This window comes from Babylonia areolata, chromosome 7 (assembly GCF_041734735.1).
Source record: "Babylonia areolata isolate BAREFJ2019XMU chromosome 7, ASM4173473v1, whole genome shotgun sequence".
Classification (NCBI taxonomy): domain Eukaryota; kingdom Metazoa; phylum Mollusca; class Gastropoda; order Neogastropoda; family Buccinidae; genus Babylonia; species Babylonia areolata.
Window position 1 is genome coordinate 49,130,597 of NC_134882.1, and position 26,807 is coordinate 49,157,403.

Here is a 26,807-nt window from a genome sequence, read left to right on the forward strand (position 1 = left end):
CCCAACCTCGATCCCTCTGTTGTCTTGCTTCTTCTTCCTCCCTTTCCAACCACCAACCCCCTTCAACCACAGTTGGTGAAATTTCCTCCCCCAATCTGCCTCCTTGCCTGCATTTTCATCCCCCCCCCCCCCCCCCCCCCCCCCCCCTTCTTCTTCTTTTTTTTTTTTCGGTCCGTGACTGGTCGAGAACCAACAATAAAGGTGGTTCAAAGTCAAAACAGATCAATCAAAAATAACGTATTCATCCACATGGAAACCAGTTCCTGAAATTACAAGCTCGTTATAAACATATTCAAAATCTGATCAGGCACATCATAACAAGATATTAAAGCTCAATGAATCGGTTAAGGGAGAAAATTTCCCTCTCCCAAACACAAACTCCTTGCACAGTTGTCAGGTTCCAAGTTCTTCACCAAATTGGACTGTAATTGTGGGTTTCATCAAATCCCCTTGGACAAAGAAAACCAACTTCTGACAACATTTATAACGCCCTTTGGCAGATACTACTACACGAGGTTGCCCTTTGGTATTAGTTGAGGTCCAGAATTTTTTCAGCGCAACATGATGCAGCCGTTAGCAGATCAAGAAGGAACAGTTTGTGACATTGATGATCTTCTGATCAACAGGAAGTCACAAGATGAACATGATAAACATCTCAGTGCTGTTCTGTACAAATTTGAAGAGGCGGGTATCACCCTCAATGAAGGCAAGTGCCAGTTTAACAAGTCAAGCGTGAAATTCCTCGGACACATGACTCAGTGGAAGGAATCGCCATTGACCCAGAGAAGGTGAAGCCATTACAAACTTCCCGCCACCGACAGATCTAACAGAACTCAGGAGATTTCTCGGGATGGCCAACCATGTATCACCAAGCCGTAATAATTACGGACCGTCGGAAGGGAAGGGAAATAATTCTAACTACATAATATTTATCGACCCGTGGCAACCAGAAAACGCAGTCCAGACTGTTAGGGTCTATCTCATTCAACCACGTTCGATTCTAAGGTATGTCATGCTTTTGCTTGATGAATGAATGCCTAGGCTGGTAAGATAGTAGTGTTACGGGCGTTTTTGCATAAGCAGTTTGGCGTACATGGCAGGTTCGGTTCAAAATTAGATCCAGTTCAGTTCTTGGGACTTTCATAAACATAGCGGCATTTTTAAAGCCCCAGTCTGACAATACATCATTTGGAAAAAAGGAGTTGCCAGTGCAGTTGCTTAGGAGTATTAAAAAAAGAAGAAAAAAGAAAAAATCTATACATAATATACTAAAATAAATAACTTAAGAAGTAATCATGATAATTTTTATTATTCATCTACAAAGACCTAGCATTGTAGATCTAGTAATGGTGAACGATACCAGGTTGGTAAGTGAAATCAAACACCTACATCCTCTAGGCAAGAGTGACCATGACATTCCGGTTTTCCAGTTCCATATTTCAATGGTGAAGTTAAAAGCAGAAATTAAGTATAAATTTGACCTAAAAAGGGGAAATTATAAGAAAAGAAGAGAAACATTAAATAAAATGGATTGGACGTACATGGATAAACAAAATGTTAACAAGTGCTGGAATGATTTAAAGACACTAATACTTAAATCTATGGATAAATTTATACCTAAAATTACAGGAAATTAAAACCTTTATGGATGAACAGAAAAATAATGAGAAGCATCAAAAAGAAATATAAACTATATAAGCGTTTTTTAAGAACAAAAACAGGTTACTCCTATTTATGTTATGTAACAGAAAGGAATAAGTGCTATAAGTTCATTAAAAAAAAAAAAAGCTTAAAAAAAAAGAGAGTAGGAAAGAAACATAACAAAAAACTAAATATAGCCCAAGAATTTTTTGGAAGTATGTACAGGAAAGAACTAAACTAAGAACCGGAATAGGAGTACTGAAAAAAAAGAAAGAAAAAAAAGATGGTAGTTTAGCAGAAACAGATAGGGAAAAAGCAGAAACTTTAAATAATTTATTTGCAAGTGTTTTTACACTGTTACAAATTTACGTAACCTTGGAGAAAGCTACAGATCGGGAAATATAAATGTATGTGATCTAAGGGTCACCCCTATGGCAGTGGAAAATAAATTAAAAGCTTTAGACCCATATAAAGCACAAGGACCAGACCAAATACCTTCAAAGCTCCTAAAAGAATTGAGCAAAGAGTTGGCTATTCCACTGAGCATCATCCATAATAAGTCACTTGAAAGTGCTTCCATACCAAACGACTGGAAGATGGCTGAGGTAACAGCTATTTACAATAAAGAGTCAAAACAAGAACCAGGTAATTATAGACCAGTGAGCTCAACATGTATAGTGTGTAAGATTTTAGAATATTTTATTAGAGATGCAATGATTTCGCATATGAAAATAAATAACCTTTATGTAGAATGTCAGCATGGCTTTAGACAGAATAGATCATGCATGACGCAGCTATTAGAAGTAATTGAAGATCAGACTAAAATGACAGATAGCGGTAAATTTATTGACATAATTTATTTAGATTTCAAAAAAGCATTCGATTCTGCCCCACATGAAAGAATGTTATTAAAATTAGCCTCATATGGTATTACTGGTAAGTTACTGAACTGGACAAGAAGCTTCTTAACAGGTAGAACACAGTTAGTGAAGATAGGAGAAGAAAAGTCAGCTTGTGCAAACATAATCAGTGGTATTCCACAGGGCAGTATTTTTGGACCAGTACTTTTCACAGTATATATAAACGACCTTCCTGATTGTATACAAAGTATGTGTAAATTTTTTGCAGATGACACTAAAATTTATGGTGATGCACACAACAGTTTCACAATACGAACTGATTTATATACACTACAAGAATGGTCTGACAAATGGAACCTTTATTTTAATGTTTCAAAGTGTAAAGTAATGCACATAGGGGAAAAAATCCAAATAACAATTACCATATGAAAATAGAAAACATGACACAAAATATTGAGAAATGCCATAGTGAGAAAGACCTAGGAATAATGTTTGACAATAAGCTGTCCTTCGATACACATATTGATGATATTATAAATAAAGCCGATCAAATGATTGGTGTAATTAAGAGAACCTTCAATTACTTAGATAAAGATATATTTCTCAATCTATATAAAGCATTTGTTAGATCGCATGTAGAATATGGTAATATTATGTGGCACCCATACCCTAAGAGACGATCTATAGCAATGGAAAGGGTCCAAAGAAGAGCAACGGAATTATTAAAAGAATGCAAGAATATGAGTTATCAACAAAGACTTACATACTTAAATCTACGTTCACTAAAAGGTAGAAGAGAAAGAGGAGATTTGGTTGAAACTTATAAGATATTAAATAACGTAAATGATGTAAATGCAAGACATATCTTTAGAATGTCGGACTATGATAGTAGGTGGCGGCAGTGAAAATTTAAATATTCATTACAATGACTGAAATGTGATTTTTGGCAAACAACATGACAATATAAGAAAAACAAAAAAAAAAGTAAGTGAATATCTTGATTGGTTCTGAAGATATTCCATTTTAAAGATGTGACGATGCGTACATGCTGTTAGTACTTAATATTCTCACATTTTCACAGTTATATTATACTGTCCATGAGGGTACTGTAATGAAAACTCATATACTTTTAAAAACCATATGATAATGGTATATTGCACAAGAAAACACTAACACTTCAGCAGCAAAGAAACTGGAAAATATGTCTGTCAAAGTAGGAGGAAATAGAAAATCAAGACGTGTCAGTGTGTACAGAATAGCAACTTTGAAGGTCTACAGCACTGAAACGAATAGACAGTTGCATTTCAAAATAAAATATCTTGCAGATTACATCACAGAAAGTGCACTGAATTTTTTTCAGGCAGGACAGTTGACTGAATTTTAAGTATCAGAGTCTCAAACTTTGAAAAATCTTCAATTTGACCAGTGGAAAAAAGACTGTTTATTGGGGTAGCATGCTGCAAAGATGAATATTTCAGTAACTGTCACAAGTAGGACCATGAAATTTTGTGTGTGTATTAAGTGAAATGTCAGCTTTCAAAATAAATTAAAATCAACCTTAAAACTTCCCTCTAAAGTTGGCAGAAAAGGAATGATACCTGATTTTCTCATTAAAAAAGGGTGCATGCTGCAGATGAGACTTCTTCAAAAATTTTGTTTTTGAAAAAAATATTGAAGTTGCAGCCACAATAAGTTACCAGTGGTCTAGGCTGATCATCTTCTTCAAAATTACTACAAATTTTTAAATGAATGCAACTTGAGAGCATTATACAGAATGGGTAGGTTGATGGGGCATTCCACAACAAAGGTTCCCAGGAGGGAGCAAATATTACATAAGTTGCTAGCAAAAATGACAGATATATGAATCTATTTTCTTTCAGCTCTCTAGTTTTTTCTTCCACCCATGAACCCAGTCATGCATTTCATTATAGAAGAAACACAATAAATAAGAAATAAAAGGTGGATGATGCACCTTTATTTCTTCACAAAATGGCATTCACAAGAGAAAATGCACACCAAAAAATCTCTCATTTTTTGGCACTCACAGGTTTCCTGGCATCAGCAATAACATGCTGCTCACTACCTGAGATGTTTATACTGGCCTTTTTGGATCATGGAATAGGTCTTGCAAACCCTGCCATAAGCAGCTGTTTCTGCAACATGTTAGATACACAGATCAGCTCATAAGAAAGAACAAATGTTATGTTCAATTTAAAACTTAAAACCAAAACCAGAGCTCTCAGTTTAATATATGTTTAGGCTTTTGTCAATTTCTGAGTGTTTTGAGTGGGAGGAAAACACTGTGATAACAGAATTATAAAATGGCATACTAACAGGTAAGCATTCATTCAACAGCAACACAAAATTCACTGCACTGAACAAAATGGCCGCACTTACCTTTCACACAATAACTCAGTTGCAGCATCAACTTATTTTTAGGGGTCTGTCCTTTCCAATTGCTGACAAGAACTTTGCCATCTACTTGTACTGTTCATCTTATGGATGTCTTTGTTGCATGCGATTATTTACTCAGAAATTCCACTTCAGGGTGCTACATTTCATGACTGAGATGAAAGTATTACTTAATGTCTTATGTATACATGTATATGATTACTTACATTGAATATTTTATTGTTAATATGCACATCATACTTAGTATCTTATTCTTTGATATATATTTTGTGTACTCATCTTTATTTGTGTGTGTATGTGAGAATGCATGTCTTATATATATATCAAACTGAATATTTCATTCACAATATGTGCATGGTATTTTGCATTTTATCATTTCATGAAATATGTGTTTACTTCCCTTTGTTTTCTGTTTCATGCAGTCTTGATGCACAGCATATCATGGGTTACATGACCCCCCCCCACCCCCTCCCGCGCGCGCACACACACACACACACACACAATTAATTTATACTATCTTAATGGCTGGATTCCTGGTAGTGTTATATAGTTTGACTTGACTGAACCTGATGTACAACTTAGGCTATGGGTGTTATTGTACTGATTTTCTTTTTACTAATTTTAGTTTGTTAAAAATTGGTGTTAAATTTTTGAAGAAACAGGATGTTGCCTGCACTGTTCAAATTAGTCATATATCTCTTCACATTACACTTTTTTCATACTCAGACATACACATACTCACAAGCATACATGTGCAAATGCAAACTTGCTCTGGCTCTCTCTCTCTCACACACACACACACACGCACACACCTACTCCACTGACAGGAAAGAAATGGGGAAGGGGGATGACTGGAGGGAGGAGATGGTGGGTTATATCACTGTCAGCAGTCAGGGATTCTCAGCCAGAGCAAGTGGTCAGTGATTTGGCTCAGTGCCAAGTTTGCCACAACCATTGACAACCCCCTCCCCTCTCCTTACCATTGGTGGGAGATTCTCAGAGACAAAGGAGGGGGATGGCTATACAACTCTCAGCTAATTATGAAAGTGAAGTTTGCAGAGGAGAAAGGGGGAGGAGGGGCGTGGGGGAGGGGGGGGGGGGAGGGGTTAGTATGAATTGGTGTTCTTGTTCTTTCTGGAATGTGAGAGCATAGTATCTATCTGTCTGTATATATTGAGATAAAGTTTCACAGCTATAGAAGCAAAATGCAACTAGAATATCAGACTTTTGTGTGATGCTGAATGAAAAAGAAACCATATTCCAATTTGTTTACTCACTTATTCAACACAAACCGAGTCTGTAGCAGACGACGCTAATGCTGTCCCGAGCACTTCCGGTTTTAGACCCAGGTAATATTTTGCTTACTAAAGCAAAAATCAATCAAATATTAGTAATTGGAATTCATGGGCTCCGTTTTAACATGTCCATTTTTCATTCTGTATCAATAGTTTTTGTGTGTTTTACTCCGAAAAAAATAAATCGTGTTCCGATTGAAACACGGTGTCACGTTACGAAAACACTTATGAAATAGATCCAAGCTGCTCAGTTACTGACATCGATCAAAATCCTGATTCAGAGAATTTCAGCTCAATATTGTGCATGAAAGTGCTAAAGACATTCATTTTCAAAAATAATATAAAACTTACCGATGAAACTTAAGATTTTCTGGAGAAACAATGCCATTTTTGTGTTAGCTGAAGTGCCGCTCTCCTGTGTCGAATGTTGATTGGGCCGACGCAACTGACGAAGAGGGGTACCTGCTTTTGAATCGCTTGAGCAAATTGCTCATGGATCAAAAATATTAGTTTCGGATACCATTGAAATCAGCAGAAAATGCTCTTTACCGCTCATACAGTAACCCGTAGGGTCAGATTTCATTTTCGAACTGCGCGAGGCGTTGAAAGATAGCCGAAAAATTCCCGTAACTTTGCGCTCAGATCTAACTACCCTACTTCGCCCAAGGCTTGGAAAAAAACACACGAAAGTTCTCCTTGAACTTTCGCCTTTCACGGCGCCCAGTTTTTCGAACAGTAACCAATGAATGGAAAACAACGGATGCGATTTTTTCCACTATGTGGTTGAAACTAACTGTGTCGCGCTCAGAAAGACGCCGGCCGCCATTGAACAAGGATCGCTATTTCGCGTTACAGTACACTTTTTTTCTTCCATCCGCGAACTCATGCACGCATTGCATAAAGCAAACACAATAAAAATTAAAAATATGGATGATAAATGATTATTTCAGTTGGACAGTTTTTCACAAAATGAAATCAAATTTGAGAAAATGCACTTCAAAATTAGTCAATTTTTTAGGCGTTCATAGGTTTCCCGGCATCGGCCATGGGGGCTGCCGCTACCTAATGATAGTACAAGGAACTCAGTAAAGAAAATTTGTTTAGAACACTGCAACACCAACATTAGAAAAAATTCATTGGCTGACTGAATTGCACAAACATGGAATGCATTACCAACCGATATTAAACTTGCACAAAATACTTGTTCAACAATGTTTGACAATGAAGAATAAAACAAAGTTTCTTGCAGAAGTGTACTTGCGTACCCCGCCTAACAACAACAAACAAAAGAAGAAAATAAATAAATAAAATAAAATGGAAGAAGTGAAGATGAAGATTCGGTGGGGACATAAAAGGCCGAGAGGTCTAGGCAGATGACTTTCCAGTCCCTATACTACTACTACTACTACTTCTAAAACTACTTCATCATATAGGAATTGCAGATACTTTTTACCTGTTCAAGGAGATTTTTAAAAGTGTTAACCCTGTTAGCTCTCTGAACCTGCAAAGGTGGTGCATTCCAGTAAGGTGCAGTTCTGTTGCTCAGTCAGTGTTTTTTTCAAATATTAGTCCTTGAATACTTAATAGTTTGTCAGTGGCATTCCTTATTATGTCAGTGAAAGATTTTTTTGAAAAATGTCTCTTGGTCCAGTTTATCAATACGATTAAGTATTTTATATGTTTGTATTAAAACACCTCTAATTCTTCAAAATTTTTAAGATGGCAAATTAAGCAATTTCAATCTTTCTTCAAAACCAGTATAACTTGAGTGAGCCCAGTTTTCAGTAATTATCCTTTGAAACGAATCTGATGCATGTATCATTCTTCAACAAGTTTGAGTTGAGTAGCCAAGTTCAACATACTGATTTTTTTTTTTTTTCTTACGTACATGTTCATTATTGACCAGTAAAGACAAATTTTATGACAAATAGTTGAAATACTTGAAACTGTACAAAATGCAAGAATTGTAACACATTAGTTTGTTTTTTTCCTGAACAAAATATATTTCACATGTCTGTTAAGTATTGCATAGCCTCAGGTGCCCATGCATAGTTCGACACAGGAATAGCACAGACATACGATGATTCAAAATAAAACTGATACAAAAATTAATGGATTAAAAATTAAACTTAAAAAAAGAAAACGGGTAAGTCACCAAAGATATACGGTAATAGGTGGGTTTTACACTGTGAAACAGAATGTCAGTAAATGACTGAACAAACAGTAGGCTGACCAATACTAACCCTTACTGATCACTTACCACCTCCAGTCACTACTGACTGCTGACCACAGACCTCTGCTGACCACATACCAGTGATATAGATAGTTTAATTGATAGCAGATGCACACAGCAAGTACAAAACAGACACAGACAGACAAACATACACAGACACATGCAGCAGGCACACACACACACACACACACACTCACACACACACACACACACACTTACTAAGAAGAGAGCATGACAAAGATTCAGAATGGTATTCAACTTCAAGGATCATTTATTGCACACATACAATTTGGTTCATTGCAGAACTTCAGGCAAAAAAAAAAAAAAAAAAAGAAAGAAAAGTGCTACACCAACAATATGAAGAAGACAGAGGACAAAAGTTTAATTTTGCAGAGAAAACCAAACCAGAACTGAAACTTGAAAGAGAAGAAGCTGGATTGAAAATGAATGGTTTCTTTCCACTTTCTCAAAACCTCAGTCGAAAGCAAAAGCAAAGCACTCTTTTAAGCACACATATCATGTCTTCTTGGAGCAGGGTTCCCTCAGAGTGAATCATTTTCTACCTACAGTATAGATAACAAACTTGAATTGAACGAATTGAACCTGAATCAAAAAATTGTCTGCTACACCACTGACAATACAGATTGGTTGATATTCAATTTTGATGTTGAATTTTGATCACTTAAAAAAAAGGAGAGAAAAAAAGAGAAATGTTCATGCATGCATTGAGCTCTTTAATGAATGGTGCTGGTCAAGGGTTTTATTAAAATTCCAACTTTTCCAGACTCTGAAGGGAAATAGATATTTTTTTGTGCTCTTTTGTGGGTTTTTGTTTTGTTAAAAACCCTGTCATTGCAGAATATTTTTTTAGGCGCAAAAGGCACCTTGGGGTATTATCCAAAGAAAACATCAGATATTGAGACCTGAATCTTTTTCTCAAAGTGTATAGGAGGTGCCGTGGCAGGATCCATTAGGCATTGGACTTCTGATCCAGTTTCACCAGATTTCAAACCCCTGTTTTGGCATTAACGTTTAACCTGTGTGTGTGTGTGTGAGCATGAGCATGTGTGTGTAGTGGGAAAAGGGGAGAGGGAGGGTTACTGTGGGAAGGGTGCTTAAGCCCTCTTTGTATTCAACTGAAATGTATGTGTACACAAACTATATTAGATACAAACAGAAAACCGAAAGCACACACAGACCAAAGAAGGACAGTAAGGTGACAGTATGAACAACATCAAGGCTAAAACTTGCCATTGAGTGGACAAACAAAACTAAAGACAGCAACACTCCATGACTCAGTCAGGACAAACAGGGAAACTGGTCAAGTAGTGGAGCAGTGGCCTTGTGTTAGTGCACCTGACCAGGAAGTGTGTGTTCATGAGTTCAAGACCTGCACAGACTGTGATTCTTATTTCCCCTCTCTACTGGGCCTTGAGTGGTGGTCAAGGTGCTAATTTTTCAGACAAAATGATAAACAAAGGCACTGCAGGTTTGCGGCATTGAAGGTTTGCAGTATGCACTCAGCACATGTAAAAGAACCCACAGCAACAAAGAAGGAAAGATGTCCCTGGCAAAATTGTAAAGAAAAATCCAGTTTGATACTAAAAAAGTACAACTGAAACTAAAAAAAAAAAAAAGGTTTTGTAGCACTGTGGTGACGTGCTCTCTGCAGGTGAAGTAGCCTGATTTTTACACTGAGAAATCTAATCTGTTGTGACAAAAAGATAATTCAATACAAATATCAGATCAAGTTCATTGAACATAAAAGCAAAAAAGCAACAAAAAAACAAAACAAAAACAACCAAAAATCAAGTTCATTGAACATAAAAGCAAAAAAACCAAAACAGTGATCAGTTTTAAGAGCATCTGATCTAGGGTTTCATACTCTCACCTTTAACAAAATCTGGGAAACTGATCATCAAAATCTTGTCAACTGACAAAGAAAGGAAATGAACAGTTACAATAAAAAGTCTCAAGAGTGAATATTGATTATCATAATTGACATAATTGTGTATCTCTGCCACTGGCCTTCCTTGTTTTCTTCCAGAAGATTTTCTTTCTCTTAAATTTCGTGGCTTTCATCTGATCCCAAGGTCATTATCAGCAGAATTGTATTTTGATGAATTCAAGATTGCCCAACCAGAGTCGCATGAAAGTCACCCAGACAGCAGTTTGCAAAGAAAAACAACAACAACAAAGCAACAAACAAACCAACATGCAGCATTGGCAACTTAGAAGTTAGCTACTTCAGTCCTTGTCATAATTTGGTTGTCTTTATTCCCCCCCCCCCCCCTGCCAAATCGAAAGGGCCTCAGTTACAGAACCTTTTTTTTTTTTTTTTTTCACTTGTTCACTTATACAGTTTGAAATCATATCACAGAAAAAGTCAAAAACCACAACCAATTAAATTGCCAAGCACCTCAAATACTGAGATAGCCTTGTATTTGCATGTGAGTTGTGACAAGACAAACAAAAACATTCACTCTTTCACCAACAACTTTCTCTGTGAAAAGCTCTCTCCAGCGCCAAATATTTTAGACTCAATCCTCACAGTCTCATGACTCAGTTTGTGTCAAAACAACACAGTGGACTTGGTCAACGCAAACTCGGACAAGGGTGAATTTTACTGAATTTCCTGTTGCTCACGAAGGTTGGCTACAGCTGTCAAGCTTTGTTGCAATGTGAAAAATGTTCTGTTTAACATGACCTCTTGATGTCGACTTGAGTCGCCTAAAATTCACCATGACAGTGAAAGAGTTAGGTTGAAATCATGCACGCATATGCACATTCACACACGCACCCTTACAGTTACACACTTGTATTCTGTAGTGACAAACATTAAGACAAATAAAACATGCATTAAACAAATACTTGAAACCAAACCAGTTTTGATACATTAGAGACACTGTTTGTGTTTACAGGAAAAAAGTCAAAACCACAACCAACTTGCCAAGCAACCCAAATGGTTAAATAGCCGTGTGTTTGCATGTAACATGACAAACAAATTCATTAAGCTGACATTACACATCCACGCACGCACACACACACACATATTCTGGAGTGACATACACGAAGCCAAATAAAAACATGCGTCCAACTAAAAGATTTTAATATATTGACCAGCAAGACATTGGATTAGGCAGGAAAAAGATGTCAGACAATTCTCCAAACCCCTTGAATGTCAAATATTGCCATGCTGTGGTGCATAGACCTCACTGAAAACACATGAGTTTATGATAAAGTATTGTATTTATAATTATCCAATGATTGAAAGAAGAAAAAAGAAAGAGAACACATATACAAAAAAACAAAAACCTGACAGAAGTCACAGACTATATGCACAAATGTGTACTCCCATTCAGTTTCATTTTCAAGGAGGCGTCGAAGTGTGGGCTGATCCATATGCAATACTCCACATCTGCTTAGAAAAAGAAGAAAGAACACTGAAGAAAGGGAGCAGATCCGGATGCATGACCTTCACATCAACCCTAAATTTGTATGAGACATAAACACAGAATGAAATGGAAGAAATAAACACATTACTCAATAAAAATGAAACCTACATTAGTACATAGAAGTCAAATTATTGAAATAAAATATACTTCAATATATTATATACATCTCTCTCAAAATAGAATAAAGATAAAAATGGGCCTTGTGCAGCAAACTTGTGTATGCTCACACATGCGTACATACTCACACACTTCAGCATATGTACGTGCGCATGCACATCACACACACCACACAAAAAAAACATACACCCATTATCTTTTATGGCTGAAAAGTGAAGTGAACACTGGGGGCAAAATAACAAAGCCACCGGTATTACCATATGATTTATTAGTTATCAACAGACATCTCAAAATGCAAAAAAGAAGATTTTAAAATAAAATAAAAAAAATAAAAAAATCAGCAATCTGTTCAATACCAACAGTGGAAGGGAAGTAACAATGACAAAACTGATCCCTGTATATGATTCAGTGCCTGTTGCATTGCTTCCCTTGAAAATCAAGTTGCATGAGAGAGTGTGAGTAAAAAGCATAACCAATGGCTCTATCGTCCATCTGACTACCTGACATTGGACTGACAAACTCTTGACAATGACCATATCGTTTTCAGTCTAATCAGCACCACATCCATATGATTTTTTTTTTTTTTTTTTAATAATCATGTCAGACACAGTCCATTTTCATGACCAAGCTACATCTAATTATCACATTTTATGGACTTAGAAGCATCACTGACATTATTTCACACCATTCTGAAGTGATGGTATTTACTATGACTACAAATTCCCATTCAAGGGAACTAAATCTGGCAGTCTTATCCATAACCACTGCCACCAAAGAAAAAACTGAAGTTGTTGCCGGAGCAGTGTATCTGACACAGGACAGACTCCAGCACCTCATGTTAGAAGGTGGGGGGAGGGGAACAGACAGCACTTTCCATTTCTGACAGCTCAGCCTCTGGACAGGCAGAAGGGAAGTAAACCAAGACTTCTATGCAAATGTATAAAAGTCCAGTCCATTTTGACAGATCAAGCCAGTAAACTGAGGTTCAAGTTTCAGTTGTAATTCAAAAGTGACAATATATCACTTTGAAAAAGTGTATTTGATTTATTTTATACAACCTGCCAGTAGCAACCCACATTTCTGGTGATTTTGCTTTTGTTTTGTTTCTATTTTAAATGAAAGCATATCTAAAAAGTACAAATATTATTTTTCCTCTGCATCTGGGCACTTTGTCCACCAGATTTCCAAAATGTCCTGTTGATCTTCCTAGAGCTGGGATATGAAACACTGCACAGCGTAAGGAAGTGTATAAGTGCACATTGTAGGTTTTTCATGGTGTGTGTTTGCATGCTGTTTTGGTTGTTTGGATTGCTCTTTTAATCACTGAAGCTGTGACATTATAAGTGACTGGCATATCTACAGAAGACTTACTAAAATGTTATTTTGCTCAAACTTTGTCAAGTTCCATTGTATATTATTTTGTTTCTGCTGTGAAATTCCCTTTTGTGCAAAATGCTCAGAAAGAATGTACAATCTTTTTTCACCTTAATAATAACTGCGCAAAATCCGACACTCAAACATTGAAAGAATGCATCATATACAATCTTTCCACAGTTATCTACTGTTTTCAATACATGTTTTTTACTGAAATACAAAATGAAAGAAACTAAAAGACTGGAGAACAAATAATAAAACTGACACCATAGCCATCATTTTCCAACCACATTTAAAAGCACACTGGTAAACACCTTTGTCACATAATAACCTTCTGTGTCCAACTCTCTGGTTCTCTCTCATAGTTATAAAAACAGTAAAAGTACCAATGCTTAACCAGTAGAGTGCCTATAAGACGTCAGCTGACATCCTACAAAAAGTATTGCCATAGTGCCTACAAGACGTCCCCTGACGTCCTACATATGTTCAGATTTTTCCTTCATTGGAGTTTGGTTCAGTTCACATAAACAGACTCTGAACGGTTAGTTTCATGTGTCTGGATTATAAAAATACTATTTAAATGAACATTCATCAGGTAGAAGACCCCTTTCTACTCGATAGTAATTTGCTCACTGACCAGCAGATTTACACAATTCTGAAAGCTCTGCTTGTGGTTATGGGCTGCTTTCACGATGGAGAAGGATCTCTATTGTCTGATGATTGGTTTGAAAATGAAGGTGATTGACAACGACAGTGACGAAACTGACAGCCCATCTGATTGTAACTATTCAGTCAGACAGCGTTTTTGAACAAGTGGCTGTGACTGACAGAATGAGTGCAGCGAGGATTGGAAGAAGGGGAGGAGAGGGAGAGGAGTGATGTAAGACGATAGGTCGAATGTCAGCCAGAATTCATGAAGGGGGCGTGGCTTTTAGGGATGAGTGTGCTCTCATTTCAATGCACACTGTAGGATTGACAACCGCCAATGCTCCACGATTTTCACGAAACACAGTGTGGAACCTGCACTGGTTGTGAAACACGTGCTTTTTGTTTTTCACGCTTTTTTTTTAATTTTTTACTGAATCAGATGGTTGACTTGTTTGAAGAGGTGGCAAGCCGGATGCACAACAGACACTTTAATTGGCCCACATGCAACTTGAAAGGAGTGAATGTCATCAAAGAACTTCACACTCTCACTCCCAAACACTCTTAGCTGTCAAAAAGCTTGCCAGCTCAGCTTCTGAGATGGTGATTGACCTTTTCCGTTGACTTTACCCACCTTTGTCATTGTTGGGACAGTGATTTACTTACATGTCTACATGAGCTGTGATTTGTTTTTATAAACTTATAGCCTGTTTAATTTCTTCTGCAGGTATAATCTGACAATAGGCATGCTATTTCTAGCTGTATTTTGTTTCTTTTCTTTATGGATGTTATTATGTAGAGGTGGAAAAGGATTTTTTTGTTGCACAAAAATTATTATCTTGACTTGACATGCCTGAACAGTTATCTACAATCAACCTAATTGGGTAAAAGAGCCCAGAAGCAGAATCCACACTCATTTTCCTTCACAAAAACGTTTACTTTCTTTCTGTATCACCCAAAGCTTTTGTGCTAGAATTTTTCATGATTTATTACCACCGAATCCTCAAAATTCCCTGGCAAGGGGAGAGCACTTTTTTTTTTTACAAAATTCTCTGGCACTGAACTGGTTAAGAAAAAAAAGAATTCTGATCTTTCCATGAATGAGCGACACAGGAAAAGAAAGCCGCAAAATTCACCACAAGATGGAGTGCTATCTGCATTAAAAAGTTCCCACAGCTGTTCACAGACATCAGGGCAGGGAATTCACGTCCAACTGTGTCTAGGGCTCGGCATAGAAGGTGGGGTCTATTCCTCTCCTTCAGCTGATATTCCCCAACCATCTCCGTAGTTTGTTAAATAAAAACAAGTGCACACTGCATGATCAGTACTTGCTTCTCTTGGGGGTGAAGAGGAGGGTTTGTAGGGGGGGTGTCTGGGGGGGAATGGGGGGGAGGGGTTGAGGGGAGTGGGGGGTGTTTTGGAGAGTCAGGGGGGTGGGGTGGGGGCAGGGAGGGCACCATCAATCTCACGAGGGGGACTGGAACAGCCAGGTGCGGGGAGTTCCCATCAAGGGTGGAGGGGAGGACGGGTCTTGGCGGTCGGTGCCTGAGGCATGATGACGCTGGTGGTGATGTCGTGATGACAGGGGGGTGCTGGTGATGGTGACAGTGCGGCCCTGCACCAAGGGGCTGATGGGAAGGGGGAGGGGGCTGGTGACGCCCCGGTTCTGGTGCAGGTAGGACAGGTGGTGCTGGTGCCGCAGTTTGGCTGGGCTGGGCCAGCTGTGGTGGAAGAAATAATTAAAACGAAATATAATAAAAAGAAGTAAATATAATATAGCGCTGAATCAAGTGCAGAGACCAATCTAAATGCTCACACACCAGTCATTTACACGCAGTAATGGTGCAATAATAAAAAACTGATTCAAATCAAATTCAGTTCCAAAGACTTGTCTCAGAGCAACTAAAACCATGTTTGGATTGTTCATTTGTTGACATTATAATTATGAATATAATGGTAACTCTGTCACATCTCCCATTGCCCCACCACCCGGGGGAGTTGGGGGGCGGGTGGGGAGTGTGTGCATTAAAAGGTGATATACAGAGAAAGGATAAACTAGAGTGGTGGGATCAACAATCTGTAAAAATAAGTGTAACAACAGTTAAAAACATAAACAGCAAAAATGAAATTAAATTTCTGTAGGTCACTTCATAAAAACGCTCCTATTGGACAATGTAACAGGGATTCATCAATTTCGAATAATGATAAATGATTAGACAGTTTTTCTTTTATGTTTTCTACTGAAAAATTACTTACTTTACAAGACTGTGGAAGCAACCTGTCAATCCCCTGACACTAAAAGTAAAATGTGGTTTCGTGTTATCAGTTTATCACATAAACAACACAAATGACACCAGAGAGGTTACTAGTCTAGATTAGTATGGTGGGTAATCCATCATTTTTGTTGTTGTGTAATTTCAGTTGTAAACCCCTTTTCCTTTGAGAAAGAAATCCTATTATCAGTACTAGCTTGAAGTCTGCTCCACGTTGAATGCTCAAACAGTCTGTAGCATTGTCTATGTGTATGTGTGTGTGAGTGAGTGTGTGTGTGTGGCAATGTCAGTCACTCACCTGTCGCGGCTTTCCTGCTGTGTGCCAGAAACGAGGGAGAGCCAGGTGTGGATGGCAGGGAAGAGGTCGGGGTCCACGTCCGTCTCGCACATGGCCCGCATCACGTCAAGGTCAGTCTTACTGGCCGTGCTCCTGTCCACACCACATTCACACTTTGTCATCATCATCATGTTGGGATTCCCCACTTCAGTTTCACCCTCCTTGCGTTCACATATTTCACAGAGAAATTCTTCGTAGTGTTCTTTTGTAGCCAGAGTGAACACAAGAGGGTTTAACACTTTGTACCCCATCAGTGCAGCTGCACTGCAGTTTCTGTGGACCAGCCTCCTTCAACAGCTGAGTGCATTGCTGAAGCCATTCTTCTTCTTTTTTTTTCCCCCTTGCATAGGTTATATTTTCTTTTCAACATTGTCTCCATTACAATTTCACATGAAATTCAACACCAATAAAGCAAAATTGCAATTCACACCACCTTTAGCAATAGGGGTAGTACATACACACACACACACACACATATATATATATATACATATACACATATAATATACACACACGTATAATATGGTGACTGTTTGCAAGGGTGTTTTTTAGTTAACAAATAACTGACGAACAAGCAAGAAAGAATGGATGAAGAATAGAGAAAGTAAACAAACACATACACAGACAACAACAATAAGCAAAAAAACAAAACAAACAACAACAAAAAAACAACAAACAAAACAGACATAGATCCCAGAACATGGCATTTCCAATCTCACCTGACAGCACACATTAACAGTCAAATCTCATGGATCACAGGGAACATACGAGTCACAACAAAGCAGTCAATACAAGATTGGTCAATGTAATGTTTCCACTCCTGTGGAAACACCCTCTGACTCTATATAAAAGATTAGAATGATCAAAAACATATCTGTTTTAGTTTTTTCATCAGTGGCAAACAAAATAAGTTCAAAATTGAGGGACAATCTTTCACAGTTTTCACATTTTTCTTTAAGTTTATTTTCAAACTGAAGCCAAAAAGTTTGTATAACTGGGCAAAACCATAAATAATGCTGTACTTCATCATTTTCGGTGTCACAAAAATTACAGTTGTCATTATCAGTCACACTCATTACTTTTAGGATATTATTTGACACCAAGATTCTGTGGCTCACATAAGTGTACATGATGGTGTCGGCTGTGAGTGTATGTGGGGTGGGGAGCGCGTTCATCTCTCAACCCCCTTGCTGGAGACACTGGTGAACACCGTAGAGGCTAAAGCCAACAAGCTAAGAGCACTGAGGGAGGACAGAATTGATTAAAAAAGCGAAACTAAATGTGCCAACTGTAGTACAGAAATATCCACACTTGGTCCAAAGAAAGCAGTAAGTGATACAGATAAATTGGTACTTGGGGTACAAAGTGCTAAAAAGTCTCTCAAAACACATCTCTTCAGTTCTGCCTGCCATTTTATTGACAAATGTCCTTGAATTTATGCTGGCCATATGTTTGTTTATGTGTGTGTGTGTGTGTGTGCGTGCGTGTGTGTGTGTGTGCACATGCATGTTTGTATTTGGTATGTCATACATGAATGCATGTAAATATGCGTTTTTCTATAAATATAAATAACTTTTTATTTCAAGGGGGAATGCAAACATAACTAATCATCATTATTATTTCCTGGCCACGCAAGATAAAATTTAAGTGTAAATTCTGAATCTAATTCAGAGTACAGCTTGCTTGCTTTACTAGAAAATATTACTACCCTGCACTTCGTACAGAAACAAAATCAAATTCAACTTACAATACATGAACATATGAGATTAAAAAATGCCAAGAAAAAAACAACAGGTCAAACCATGAATTCCCCTCCCCCACTCCTTCCCCATCTACATACAAACAGTAAAACATAACCGATAGTTTGTGTAATTTGTACAACACAGGGGTCAGAATACCCACTTATCTGATTGTCCAGGACAACTAAAACTTTCTAGTGGATAAGTGGAAATGCTCTCTCCACCTGTCACTTGTACAATCATATTTTTACTGTGTTAGTAAAACTAAAAGGGTGACTGAGTGGCCAGCTTAGTGCAAACTGATAACACTTCCCTCAACACCTCTACCCCCCCAAACCCCCTGTTTTTTTGTTGTTTTTTTTTCTTTTCCTGTAATACATGCACTACTTATAATAATGAATTATGTCTGCTGACTTGCCACTGCACTATTGATAGTTACATTTATTAACCATCTCTTTCCTTAGGGAGGACAAGTAAATTTTCTATCTACTTGTTCCGAGGACAGCTTAAATTCATCTGGGAATTTCTAGCCCTGCAAAACCAAAAATACCTTCATTAATATTATTATGATACACATATTGTGAAAAATGGCTCAAACAGCCACCCCTACTCCCCTGTGAATGCAGCACTTGAAAATTCATTTTATATTATGTATTGGCAGATAAGCATCTTTAGTTAGCCATTCTGCCACCTTCCTCCCTATACCTACCCGTATATGTAGCAAGCAGTGTGTGGTAAGCCTTTGCCCTGTGTCCGTGTCTGCCGAACAAGCCTGGCCGTGACGCAGCCCCAGTGCTGAGCAACGTTTTGCTCATCAGCCTCCAACAGACCCACAGTCAGCCGCACAGGACGCACGAGGCGCCGGACATACTGAAACACCACCTTGTTCCTGGTCACCACTTTCACGTCCCTCATCACTTTCTGTCTGGCGTTTAGAGACAAATCGTCGATGGAGTCTTCAAAGGAGACATCATCGTCATTATTGCTTGCAGACGAGGAGTGCAGCACCACATCAGCCAGGAAGCTGCAGGATCCTTTCCTGTACTTGATGAGCACTTCCACCGGGCAGCGTCCTCTCAATGCAGGACGGGCGGCGCCAGACACCTCGTCCTTCCCCAGGCACAAACCCACGTCTGGTACCAAGCAGCGTTTGTTGGAGGGCACCACTTTTCCCTCAGGGCTGAAGATGAGCTTGGTCTCCAGGTCCTCAGACAGTTCCGTCATCAGCGTGTTGAAAGACCTGTCTGAAGCTCTGGCTGGTGTCTGAGGTGCGCTGGGCTTTGTCTTGTCCTCTGGAGCTCTGGCCTTTTCAGGTGTGATAGCTGACGTCTCCTCGGCGCATGGGTTGGTGGCGTCAAAGGAGTGAGAGGTGTTGGTGGCAGCCGATGTTTCCGAGGGCTTCTTCTCTTCCCCCTCGCTGAAGGTGTTATCCCTGTACGACCAAAGGTCCGATTTCTCCTGGCTGGGCTTTTTGTTCTGTGGTGTGGAAGTGTCCACAATTGACTCACTGGAAGCCTTCAGTCCAGCCTTTGGCAAGGCTCCATTGTTTCCATTGTGAGTCGTCACCATCGACTTCTTTAACTGCAGTCGCTGACCGAACATGTAGCTCTTGGTGTCAGAGAAACTGTCCAGACTGTCTTCAAACACATCCTCCTCCTCCTCCTCCTCCTCCTCTTCAGCAAGCCGAGAAGTGTGACAGTTGGATGAGTTACTGTCCTCCAGTTTCTCATCTCCCGATTCTTCTTCTTCCGCACAACTGTAGAAGCACTCCTCCTCCTCCTCCTGGGACCCCTCCCCACAGCTGTCAGTGCCAGACAAACCAGCAGAGTCCTCATCAGATGGCGTTCCCTCCCTGTCCATGGCAGCCTGCACAGCCAGCAGTGTCTTTTGCCTGCTAAGGTGCTGCTCCAGCTTTCGTAGCCCGTCATGTGAGGAGAAGTCAGCAAAGGCATCCAGGAACTGCCAGTACTCTGTCCATGGAACCTGCAGCTCTTTGGCCAGCTTCCTGTCAACAGTGTTGTGTTCCAAAGAGGTGTCAAAGTGTGCAGAATGATCCGTATGAGTTACATGATTCATACGTCTGCTAAAGTATAAACAACCACAACAACAACAAAATGAAAAAAACAGGAATATTAAAAAATAGGAGTAGGTGGTCATGCTTTACATAAATCCAGGGCACTGCTCAGGCCTTTGAGAGTCTACCATAGGTGTGTGTAAAATGAAATAACAAAATCAAACAAAATAAACAAATAAATAAATATTTTTCAATACGATGAATCAAAAGATACCTAGAAAGCAAATAATTCAAATAAAACAAGAACAAAAAATTAATGTGCCACACTCAGTGAACTCACATTGCACCCATATATGTGTGCATATACACGTGTGCAAGCATGCAAATGCATATGTACACACACAAATATACAACACACATGCAACAGCTTTCATTCTAACAGACACCAAGGCCCAACCCTCAACCAACAAACGTATACCAGATGTCACCACCCTACACATACACATACATAATAAATAAAATAAACAAACAAATGAATATAACTCTATATATGAATTATTGTAATTCCTTTATTGTCAGTTCACCCAGCTACCTCAGTTGCAAGACTTCAGAAAGTCCAGAACATTGCTGCTCATCTTGTCTTTCATTCCTCTAAATTTGATCACGTTTCTTCTCTCTTTCATGCTTTACACTGGCTCCCAGTACAAGAAAGAATTATTTACAAAGTTGTCCATGTTGTTTCAAGTCCATTGAGGCTACTGGTCCACAGTATCTTTCCGATCTCATTCACTGTTACATACCCTCACGCCAACACCTCTCTTCTTCTGACGCCTGCCTGCTTAGGATCCACCCTGTTCGAACCAAACTGTTTGGCCAACGCAGTTTTTCATACCAAGCCCCCATTCTTTGGAATCAGCTTCCTCAGCCTCTCCGTCACTCATCTTCAATGCAGTCTTTCAAATCCAGTCTGAAGACCCACCTTTTCCCCTCCTGAATAATTCTCAACAGCTAAACCCTTTTCACAATGAACAAAAAAGACTCCGTGAGTGAGTGAGTTTGAGAGTTTCAAAATTCATTGTTTGTAATTTTGATTGTGTACTATTTATGATTGTGTACTATGACATGTGTGTGCTTGTGTGTGTTGGGGGGTGGGGTGGGGGAAAAAGAGGGGTGTGAACAATCCAATAATGTTTAGTATCTTGTGTTCAATTTTTCCATTTTGATATTAACGTGTGTGTTTTTTCTCTATTTGTAAACGCCTAGGGTTTATATTTAAGATTAGGCATAACTGTTCATAAAAATGATAATAATAATAATAATTGATGGGGTGGTAAAAGCCCACACTAAAAATAGTATAAAACAACCAAGAGAAAATTAAATAAATAAACAAATAATTAAGCTCATTAAATAATAGTAATGGTAATCAAAGAGCAGTCAATAGCAAATGATTGAAATAAAATAAGTTGTTCAAACTGTCAGACATGAAGAAGGCCTGACAAAACACACCAGGGGTCTATGGCCAAGGTCAGGCATCTGCTCCCTCCCTCTCCTCCACCCCCACAACCCCATTTTTGAAATTTTTTAGGTAAACGAATAGAAGGGTGAATTCAAATACATTTTCAACCAACTCCCTCTCACTCATTGGCAGGGACTGTTTCCACTTTACAATACACAAACTACCATTTTAATTCAACAAAGGGGCCCCATTCTTTTCTCCTTTGGATGCTAATTTCAGCATGAGCCTTTAGATAAACACATAAGTAAATAAACAGATAAAATTAAAATGAAAAAAAAAAGATTAGAAGGAAGTACATGAATGGACAATTCCCATTTTCACACAAGAAACTACAGTGTTGTGTGTGTGTGTGTTGTGTGTGTGTGCGTGTTTTCCTGTGTTGTGCATCTGTGATAAGTGTGTGTGTGTGTGTTCCTGTGTTGTGCATCTGTGATAATTATAGAATGGGCTGAAAAAATTATATTAGGTTTCTGACTGTCACCATGTTATCTGGTTATTATTGTTGTTTTGCTTTTGACTGATTTAAACAATTTTGTTGGCTTTTTCAAATTGATTTCTGTGTTAATTAATTTAAACAAAATTTGTTTGCATTTTGAAAAGTGATAATATATTTCTGTGTTAGATGGTGATACAATATTGTTGGATGGGAATAAAGTAATATTAATGGTTAAAAAAAATGCATCCCAAATTGTGTGGATTTGTGTCTGGAAAAAAGACAATACCAGTTAAACCCATTGTGCTTAGCCTTTTAGGACAGTGAGACAGTCAATCAAACTCAAAGATTAAGGAAAAAAAAAAAAGGATTAGATCAGATGGTTGTTGTCCTGAACAAATTTCTACCCCTAAAAATCCATTTTGATAGTAAAACAAATGCACTTGCATACAGGAATAGAAAAAAAAAAACGGAGGGGAAGGGGAGGTGGGGGGTGGGGGGCACTGCACTGTGACGATGTTCTCTCCTTGGGAAGAGCAGCCCAAATTTCACCCAGACAAATCAGTTGTGACAAAAATCAAATATAATGCAATACAATGAAGAACAACACATCCCAGTACAACACAACACAATACAATGCAATACGACACAATGTACAACAAAATGCAATAAAATACAACCACCCCAGTGAACTGTCACGTCAGCTGATCTAGAACACCAGAGGAACTTGCCTCCCAATTCGTTCATAGCCTTTCTCAGCATCAGTTCTGCGGGCGATGGTCAACTCTTGTGCATCACCCGTGTTCCTTGAGCAGCGAGGATTTGTCCACTGCCTTTGAAAATTCTGAGCCTGGAACAAAGGACACAAAAGACTCCTTTACCACAGAAATCAAATCAGTTCATGGTGCTTACAGCCTTGTCAACTGCAAAGGGGCCAGTTCAGGGCTGAATGCCTGTCACTAGTGTCAGTTCTTCAAACCAGTGGAAGAGAACACAATGTTAAAATGTCAATCAAAACAACATCATAACTATAAGGACTGACTCTTCCATGTCTCACTTTGTGTGTGTGTGGTTATGCGCGTGCACATGTGTGTGTGTGTGTGAGAAAGACACACACACACACACACACACACAGAGAGAGAGAGAGAGAGAGAGAGAGAGAATTTGATAAGTGAAGTAGCTAGATTCCATATCAGTCCAAAGAACAAGCATTTTATTTGACTCCTCAGCAGAAGAACAGGACTGGAAATGAATGTTACTGTCATTTGTGTTGTGATGTGCATGTGCATGTCAGAGTGTGTGCACATGCATAGTGTGCCTACACCCAATCTCACCCTCTACGATCAGCTTCAGATCCACCCAGTTATTGTAATCCAAGATTCAAACATGTTACATCACAGTCGGTCGCCGCTCTTTCTCTGTGGGCCTTATACTTGGAGTGAGCTCCTGCTATTTTACTCTCTACTCTTTCACATCTGGCCTTAAAACCTACCTCTTTCCAAACTAGCTTCCTCCTCCCCTCCCCCTTCCTGGTCTATATTACCTCAAGCTTTCTGTTAACGTGTAAAATCAGAGCTATGTATGAACATGAATGACTTGTGTAAGTGCTTTGACCTGTCTGAGCAATATATATTTACTTCAGTGGTAGTAATTGTAGAAGCAGTAGTAGTATCATGTGTGTATGTGGTACATGACACGACAAGAACAGTAAAAACATATCTTTTCAAACTACATTTTTCTCAGTAAAAGTTCTCCATCTTCATATGCTTTCTGTGATCTGACCGCTGCAAACACTCCTGCAGGGCAGGGTTGGGCAGAGTCAGTCAGACAGACTGCCACACCCCACGCAACAGCACCTTACCTTGGAAGGGGACATGGGTCCGGCGAAGGCACTGAGGGTCAGGCGGGGCTCCATGGGGGTGTGGGGGTGCAGGGGGAGCGGCTGGGTGTGGGTGGCAGTAGGGGTGGTGGGGGCACACATCCGGATCTTGTCGTCCGGGGAGCAGGGCGGCCCCACCACCGGCAGGGTGATGTTGTCCACAGAGCGCAGCAGGGGCACCAGGCACAGACCTGTCACAGTCACTCACGTCAGATGCTGTTGCTTATAGCCCCCTTGTTGCTTATAGCCTCCCTGTTGCTTAATGCCCCAAGTTGCCTATAGCCCATTGTTACTTATTCCCACTTGTTACTTATAACCCCCCTTGTTGCTTATGCCCCCTCCAATGCCCCCTCTAGCTGCTTATAGCCCCTTGCTGCTTATTATAGCCCTCCTTGCTTATAATCCCCCTTGATGCTAACAGCCCTTTCGTTGCTTATAGCCCTCCTGTTGCTTATACTAGTTATGGCCCCTTGTTGCTTGTACTAGATATAGCTTCTTCCCAAATCAAATCAAGTTGCTTACAGCCCCTTCACACCTAAAATCATGTTGCTTTTAACTCTTCACAAATCAAATCATCCTGCTTATAGCCCCTTCACAGATCAAATCATATGTTGCTTATATAAAGCCCCTTTCATAAATCAAATCATCCTGCTTATAGCTCCTTCACAGATCAAATCAAATCATCTTGCTTATAGCCCCTTCACAGAGAACACATGTAAAAAGGTTGATTGAAATGATGTTAAAAAGTCCAATCCATTCATGTCTGGCTCACTGTATGTAAAGCTCAAATCAAGTTAGATATTAAAGCAGCGTAAAAACACTGTAAAAACATCGCTCAGTCAGACAGAGGGGTGAAGGTTAGAGGTTAAAGGTCCCACAGAGGCACCAAGCACAGACCTGCCTAGTCAGTCAGTCACAATCATCTTGTTTGTAGCAAGTGATGGCCTAGAGGTAACGCGTCCGCCTAGGAAGCCAGAGAATCTGAGCGCGCTGGTTCAAATCATCGCACAGTCGCCAGTATTTTCTCCCCCTCCACTAGACCTTGAATAGTGGTCTGGACGCTAAGATAAACCAAGGTCCCGTGTGCAGCATGCACTTGATGGAGTCTCCCGTTGGACCGACGAATGAGTAGGCAGGCAGGCAGGCTTATCTGTTGGTGTGTGTCCTCATCATATGAGAGAAGAGGCTGATTCTGGATGCGCAGCACTTCCCACAGGTGTTGCAAGGGAAAATGTCTCCAGAAGTTGAGCCCTGCTTCCTTTGCTTACGCTTCTCCTTATTGGCCAGCGTTCTCTTGTTTTCAAACGTCTTTATGCCACTAGAGCACAGCATCCTCCAGCGAGAGCGGTCAAGGGCATCAGTTTCCCAGGAAGCGATGTCTATGTCACAGGCTTTGAGGTTTGCCTTGCAGGGCCTTCCAAGTTTGCAGTAGCCTTCCTTCAGCTGGCCATACAGTAGCATCTTTGGGATCCTGCTGTGTGTCATGCGGACAACGTGTCCTGTCCAACGTAGCACATGTAAAAGAACCCACGGCAACAAACGGGTTGTCCCTGGCAAATTTCTGTAGAAAAATCCACTTCGATAGGAAACTAAATAAAAAATTTTAAAAAAACTGAATGCAAGAGAAAAAAAAAAATTTTAATGGGTGGCGCTCTCAGTGTAGTGATGCACTCTTCCTGGGGAGAACAGCCCGAATTTCACACAGAGAAATCTATTATGACAAAAAAAGAAAAAAAAGAAAAGAATAATACAATACAGTAATACAATCAGCACAGTTATGGAATTCAGTGCCATCTTCTGTTGGAGTGATTAAAAGTAATCCTTTTGTACCTTTTGGAATGTGAAGGATGAAATAAGAACTCATACACATTGAATACACAAATTCAGTCCAACAAAGTCAAACGAAACAAGCATAAAAACACTTAAAAAAATTTTTTTTAAAGAAGAAAAAGAAATAAAAAATCAAACTTCTGCATGCTGGCATGTATGTTTCAAATGTAAGGACAGGTTACACACCCTTCCCAGAGAGAGGCACTGGGGGTGATAGGTGCACGAGAGACCGAGGGGTAGGGAGAGAAAGATACTCCAGTGTGTGTGTGTGTGTGTTTGTTTTTGTGTTTTTTTAACATACTTTTGAAAAAGTTTCCTTAGAAAAAAAAAAAAAAAAAGAACCCAACATCAACAAAAACTTCTGACCAGTACTTTTTTTTCTTTTTTTTTTTAAAGAAATTTTTAAAAATCCATCCCTCTTCTGAAAAATCAAATTTGTGTATGCTCACGAACATGAAACTTAGCAATTTCAACAGTCCCCCAACTCCCCCCCCCCCCCCCCCCCCTGTACCCCCCTCCCTCCCCCCACCATCACCACCACCCCTGCCCAAAGAAGAGGAAAAGAAAATGGGGGGAAAATCCACTTAATAACAATTAGGATGTCTGTAGTTACAACAGGGACATAATTACTTCCTTATTGCAAGGCAGAGGGGCAGAGTGGGCTCCATTAGTGTTGTGATACTGACGCCATATTAAGTGATAGGAAGTAATGATTGGCAAAGGAAAGCTAATAAGCTGACATTGACAGGAATGA

At 39.3% G+C, this 26,807-nt stretch overlaps 1 protein-coding gene and 1 long non-coding RNA gene across 2 annotated transcripts in view; both read right to left on the reverse strand.

The window, feature by feature from the left end:
• Positions 1 to 8,694: 8,694 nt before the first annotated feature.
• LOC143284295 (uncharacterized) lies at positions 8,695 to 10,726 on the reverse strand. The gene is made up of 2 exons (XR_013055512.1): positions 9,036 to 10,726; positions 8,695 to 8,963 (listed from the first exon to the last, which is right to left on the reverse strand). It is a non-coding gene; the product is annotated as an uncharacterized LOC143284295 (long non-coding RNA).
• A 1,611-nt stretch (positions 10,727 to 12,337) lies between these two features.
• The window catches only part of LOC143284097 (uncharacterized), a 63,349-nt gene continuing 48,879 nt past the window's right edge, over positions 12,338 to 26,807 (reverse strand). Inside the window, exons 8-12 of the mRNA XM_076590741.1 lie at positions 24,206 to 24,414; positions 23,076 to 23,194; positions 19,091 to 20,386; positions 16,604 to 16,735; positions 12,338 to 15,753 (exon numbers count right to left, since the gene is read on the reverse strand). Coding sequence (XP_076446856.1) covers positions 15,498 to 15,753; positions 16,604 to 16,735; positions 19,091 to 20,386; positions 23,076 to 23,194; positions 24,206 to 24,414 — 2,012 coding nt within the window. The 3' untranslated portion in view covers positions 12,338 to 15,497. The remainder of the gene's footprint in view (positions 15,754 to 16,603; positions 16,736 to 19,090; positions 20,387 to 23,075; positions 23,195 to 24,205; positions 24,415 to 26,807) is intronic.